This window comes from Dendrobium catenatum, unplaced genomic scaffold (assembly GCF_001605985.2).
Source record: "Dendrobium catenatum unplaced genomic scaffold, ASM160598v2 fragScaff_scaffold_1260, whole genome shotgun sequence".
In the NCBI taxonomy this organism is placed as follows: Eukaryota; Viridiplantae; Streptophyta; class Magnoliopsida; order Asparagales; family Orchidaceae; genus Dendrobium; species Dendrobium catenatum.
Genome location: NW_021319722.1, coordinates 192,768 through 199,275, shown reverse-complemented (window position 1 = coordinate 199,275; position 6,508 = coordinate 192,768). Strand labels below are relative to the sequence as shown.

Below are 6,508 nucleotides of genomic sequence, written 5' to 3'. Positions count from 1 at the left end.
TCGTATGAGGTAATATCTCTTCAACCATCCTATTATCTTCATTGGTTTGAGTTTATCATTAACCCTTTATCATCATACCCGATAGCCCTTTAACATCACCACTCAAAAGCAATAGGGAAGGGTGGCAATCTCATAGAGAAACCCTAAAACCTCATAGATTGACCCTTGGAACCATTGGAAGGTAGGCTTTGTTGTGTAAATTGGGAGGTTAGAGAGCCTTGTTGAAAGGTACCTAGCTCACTAACCATAGTATCATGTATACATACACACTTTGTGATCTCAACTTGCAAACCTTCTAACTTCATCGACTTTCCATCTTTCACTTCTTGTAAGTTGTTGCCTACCCTGAGGTGGACTTGTCGACCTTGGGAGAAGACATTTATTGCATCCTACACTAGGATAAATTGTTGTATCCTTGAAGATGACATTTTTAGCTTGCAAGAGTTGGCCTCAACTCATCGACTTGCCGACTTTAGTACCACACATACATGTGTACATGTTGCCTGCCTTAGCTAGCAGCCTTCTAAGATGCATTGTCTAGTTCTTTTGCTAACTCCAGAATCATTGCCTTTGCTTTCTTCATTTTTTAGATTCATATATTGAAAACTCATATACTTCTGCAGTTAAAAGCCTTGTACTTCTAGAGTTAAAAAGCCTTGCTATACTTGTATGTGAATTTACTCGACTGGCATAATTTGAACCCATCACTCTCAACCCTGTGAGTTCCCTAATTTAAATTGTAGCCATCCATGTTATTTTGACTTGATTGGTTTCCCACCTTCCTTTTTTATATAAATGTTTTTTTGGGTTAGTCCCCCTTGGATCCTCATCTTACATTCTTTACTCTTATAATAAGAACTTAGAGGCTTATATTATTTATTGTAGATTATAATATTGAGAGAGTGAGGATTTGATTTTTTTAATGCAATTTATTTCTTATAAATGTGCTCATCATCTATTCATTACTTTCATAAATGACATTATTGCCATTGCTAATCAGTAACGATTTATCAGTTTTAAAGATATGAGATAATCTTTAATATTTATTGTAGGATAAGATTATGGGTGCCAATAGATGATCCGATTTGAAAATTTTGAATTTGGGTTGAGCTATTTAATATGCGGGTCAAATTTTCTAATTCGTTTATTAAACAAGTTAGATTCAGGTCAAATAATATGTTCAGTATTTTTTTCTATTTTTTTACTTATTGGTATAATCTTATTATTTTTTTATCAAGCATCCTAAACTTTTTAGTTTATCGGTTATAAAAAAAAGTATCAAAATGGGTTAAGACGTAGAGTTCTGATCATTCAGGCCTCCCTTCTTATAATCTTAGGGTTTAATAAATTGTAGTGATCTTCCTACCCACTTATTTTCATCCAACTATTACTCTGGTAGCTTTTATTATGATTATCCCACTAGTTAAGCTATGCACAACAAAAGAGTGAATTTGGCTATAAACTCCTTTGTTATCAAAATTGATAGACCAAGTTAATCCTTGTTTCACATAGAATGACTTTCAAAACTTTTTTTATTTAGGTTTCGTTTGAGATGATTTTCTTACTACTTGTTCAATGGCTCTTTGACATATATACAACAACAACAAAAACAACAACAAAACAACATCAAGCATTTGTCCCATTACATGAGGTCGGCTACATTAATCCTTTTTCTCCATTGTATCGTATTAAAAGTCAAATTTTTGTTTAAATCTAATAAAGAAATATCATTTCTAATATTTTTTAAACAAATCTTTTTAGATCTATTTCTACCTTTCTTAATATAAGTCAAATATAATACCTTAGATGGTTTGTTCACATAAAATGTTGGCTTTTATCTTCCACTGGAGCTACTCCAAACTTTTCTAGCAATAAATGTAAAATATACTTTGTCAAAGGAGATTGTATTAGCATTAGGCAAACTATTAACAAAAGCTCAAATATTAATTGTATATCTTATTAAAAATTTTGAAATGTATGTCCTTGATTGTGATTTTAAATATTAAATTGATATTGATAAAAATACATGTACACAAAAATTTGAAGCAATAGATTTATTGTTTGATTATGAATTGGCTACACATTGAGATGAGGATGCAAGCTTCTAGAACAACTAATGCTTAATGTTTCAAACTCAAGAGATATGGTTAATTTTATACTATAGGAAATAAGGAGATAGTGGAGTTTTTTTTTTTTTTTAAAGAACATTGTCAAGTTGCTTTCATTGAATGTTAAGTTTGTTGTTATGAATGTAATTATAAACAATTATTTTTATTATTTGACCATTTTAATTTGCTACCTTTATGCGATTCTATAATTATTTAAGTTTGTTATCTCTATAAAAGAATATTATCTTTGTTAAAAATTGTTACTATCTATGTCAATTATCTCTGGAAAAATCAATTTAAATGCATTTTTTTTGTCATTGTTTGAATATTAGGTTTGAGTATGCAATTATAAAAAGTATATGTCTATAATTGCAAGTTATATTGAAACATGTTATTTATGTATGTTCATTTTTTGCTAGTCAAAATTATCAGTTGTCTTTGTATGCTTGTTATACTAGATTGAAACATGATTTGAACGAGATATAAATAATATTTAAACATATTTGAACTATATTCGAATCTTGTTTGAATTTTATTCAAAATGTATTCGAACATTATTATTTGCTGAAAAGATAAGAACATAAAAACCTGTAAAATCATATTCAAAGCTTGATATAAATACCATATAATGGAAGTTGCATAAGAAGGGGGATTGTTCAACCGCCTAATAAATTACAGCTTTCAATATGCTTAATAACTTTTTCGATCATACCATCACCTTTGTATATGACCCAAGCATTGTTATACCTCTCTATAAGAATAATTAATTTGCATATCTATCTTCATTGCAATGCGAATAAAATGAATGTAATTCTATGAAAGATAAATAGGTTATGAGGAATTACAAGGTTCGATCTACTAGCTTGAATCTCGTTCAAATCCAAATTTAAAACATCTATTTTGATACTAATCATTTTATTAAAATTTTCATTCAACTTTTTCATCAGGACTTGGGACTGGCACATAGATAGTTAAAAAAAAAATGTTCGATAATTAACAAAAAATAATAATATTAAATATAAGATAGTAAACAACTTATAATTTATAACTTATACTATTCATATTCTGAAAGAGTTGAATGATTACTCCATTATAAGGGTGCAAACAAGTTGAGTTGAGTCGAGTTTAGGCCCTTATCGAGCCGAGCTCGTTAGTTGGAAAGCGAGCTCAAACTCGAGCTCGTCTCTCTGCAAACGAGCTCGAGCCGGCTCGCGAGCTGGCTCGCAAGTCATGGGCGGAAATTTTTAAATTTAGGTGGGATTTTTTAAATTTAAGCAAGAATTTTCAAACTTAGTTAAAATTTTTAAAAAATTATGAAATATTTAAAATTTAAATAAAACTTAGGTGGTTTTTATTAATTTTTTTAATATTTAAATTTAATAATTAAAATAAAATTATTTAAAAAATATTAATGTTTAATCGAGCCGGCTCCCCCCCCCCCCCGCCCCGCCCCCCCACACCCCCACCCACGCCCCAGCCGATTCAAGCTCGAACTCGAGCTCGAGCTGGACTCGTGAGCTCGATAAGCTCGGCTCGCGAGCCCATAAACTAGTCAAGCTTGAGCAGGCTCGCGAGCCTGCTCGGCTCACTTACACCCCTACTCCATTATCAATAGAATCTAAAATTTCTTTCTCAATATAAGAAACTAAAAAAACATTCATCAATTAATCTCCAATCCTATTTCGCAGCCAATTTTTTATAATATTCATGGCATAAAATGATCTTTTGACGTCTGCGGTAGCAACGAGTAATACCAATGACAGTTCGAGTAGTCTAAAAACAATAAGATATATAATATCTTTCATACTTTGGATCATTTTCTCAGCAAGAATTTTTATATCTTTTAATGAAGAGAACTGATCATCCGATCGCATAGCCATAATATAAGTATCCAATTGATTTTCAAAAACTGCCTGATCAAGACGACTAAAATCAGTCAGATAAAACTATGTCATTCTAATCAACTTATCTTTGTTGAATACATAAAATTTGTTATTATGATTCAAACAGGTTATACACAAAAGCAGCTCGGTATTTACTTTTATAAAATGATTGTTCAACTTCTGAAGCTGCATATCAAACAATGTGTAAATAATTTCAATTTGAAAATAATATAAATTTATAATATCTTGAGCTCCACGATGAGGCCAACTATGAGAAACCCATTTATCATCCATATGTGAAACATTGATTTTATTTTGCTCACAAAATGTGATTACATTACTGATGAAGTTAGTCCACTCATTTTCTCTTATATCATGCAGTCTAATTTTACATATACACAACAAAGATATAACATTTATAATATATTTTTCTCTTCTTTGTAAAGCTTGTGATAATTCGTTAGTAATACCAAGAACATCTTTCATGAGATGCAGGCTAAAAGAAAACTTAAAGGTCTTTAATGATTATAATAAAGCATACGCCTCATCTTTTTGTTCCGAGCTTACACCATATTCCAAAATGAGTTCCAGAGCATCAATTACTGTAAAGAATATTGCAATTAACCTTAAAATTAATTCATAGTATGAACCCCACCTCGTATCGCTTGTACGCCTAAAGATTATTTCTTGATTTAAGCCTTGCCCAGATAAAAAATTTCCACTATGTAATTTATTTAATACATTCTCTCGTTGTATTTCTTGAATTTGGTTACGATGCTTACAAAAAACACCAATACGATTTATTACACACTCAAAATTATAGTAAATAACAAAGCAATATGAACATGAGTTTTCACAATTGCCACCAGTGCTAATTGAAGCTGATGTGAGAAATAGTGTATGTAATATGCTGATTGATTTTCATTCAGAAAAAAGAGTCTTTAGACCATTAAACTCCCCTCTCATCACCTTCGTCTCCCCTTCTATCCGCCTATGACCTTATCTCCTTTCTTTTGCGATAATGGGCAACAACAAGAGTTGATAGTGGATAAGATGATAATTATATTGTACTATAAATAAAAAAATATTACAATTTATAATTTTTATTGGACTTAAAAGATATGATATGAGTAGACTGCTAAAAACTTCATTTTGCTAGAATTTGTAACAAAGAGACAACTATCTGATCAATCAATCAATGAAATCATAGGTAAAATTGCTTGGAGTTAGATGTTCAAATAAATTAGCTAAATGAATTCTTATAAATATGAGGATTATCCCTCCTATTTATATATATATATATATATATATATATATATTTAGGGCAATATTAAACCAAGCAAATTTCACCACGGGCAGGTAGAGCATGCCGCCTCATGTGACGAACTCATCTCCACCATTAAGCCCATGATTCTATTATATCTGCAGTCCCTGAAGCCGACGTTCACCGCCGCCACGCAGATCCACCTTTGATCTCGCTACTTTGTGGGTGGCAGCGTGTGTTCGACGGATGGGGGAAGAGAGCACGAGCATAAGCTACATATACGAAACCCTCGACCCCTTGGGCTTCTCAGAGGAGCACGATCCCGATGCCACGGGATCATACGCCGTTTTCAGGAGCGAAGTGACGGCCTCCGCCGACCTAATCGTTGACATTCCGGTCTCCGATTACTTCTCACTCGACGTCTCTGGTGATTCCCCGCAGTGCGAACTGGATGAGTCTCTTCCCCTCCAATCAGTTTCCACCGCTGCCGCTCCAGGTTCGCCGGAGGCGGCTTGTCCAGTTACCTCCGAATCGACATGGTTCCGCGCCGGCAGCCGGTTTAGGAGTCCCATGCTTCAGCTACACAAGGGTAAGATTTCACTTTACCTAAGGGCTAATTTGGTTGCTTATGGATTCAAAACATGTTTTTAAAAATGATGATTTTATTTTCTCTTATAAATTAAAACAATTACATTTGAGGAGGTTTTGAAGGAGTTTGTGAAGGAGTCAGTATTAATCTTTAAGTATACCCGACAATATAAAATGCTTTTAACAAATTTCGTGTTTTTCAAAACTTATTTTTAAACTTCATACAATTGAATAAGGCCAAGCCTACACAAGAAATCAGGAGGGTAGGAGTAATCTGAAGTAAAAATTTGTTTCAACTGTGATTCCAGTCTTAAACCTTGCTCCACTTATTTATTGAGGCTTGGAGCTGCACTCCCATCCCTGAAATTTACTTTGAACAGCTGCGATTGGATTAAGTAGTCAGAAGAGTGCCTTTGAAAAAAAATAATGACTCAGTTACAACCATCCAAACTGTATTGCACGACTGGGATTGGGTAACTTTATGGTGATGCAGAACTCCCTTCTTGCTTCAGTTCTCGGTTTCTTATTCACCGCTTGATGGGTAGGTGGTTAAGACGTTTCAAGTATTGTTGGAGTGAGAGGGGAGAGTTTAGGGTTAGTGGAAGAGAAAGGAAAACCTTGATTCGTTTATGATTTTTGGACAATTTTTTGGCAGACTTTCATCC

General features: G+C 33.0%; 1 protein-coding gene across 2 annotated transcripts in view; it reads left to right on the top strand.

Moving 5' to 3' along the window:
- The first annotated feature begins 5,324 nt into the window (after positions 1-5,324).
- Positions 5,325-6,508, top strand: part of LOC110115711 (terminal nucleotidyltransferase 4A) — a 38,026-nt gene continuing 36,842 nt past the window's right edge. Inside the window, exon 1 of one of the 2 annotated variants that reach the window (XM_020849027.2) lies at positions 5,325-5,844. In XM_020849027.2, the coding sequence (XP_020704686.1) occupies positions 5,502-5,844 (343 nt within the window). In that variant the 5' untranslated portion in view covers positions 5,325-5,501. The remainder of the gene's footprint in view (positions 5,845-6,508) is intronic. The other variant, XM_020849028.2, reaches the window with a different exon arrangement.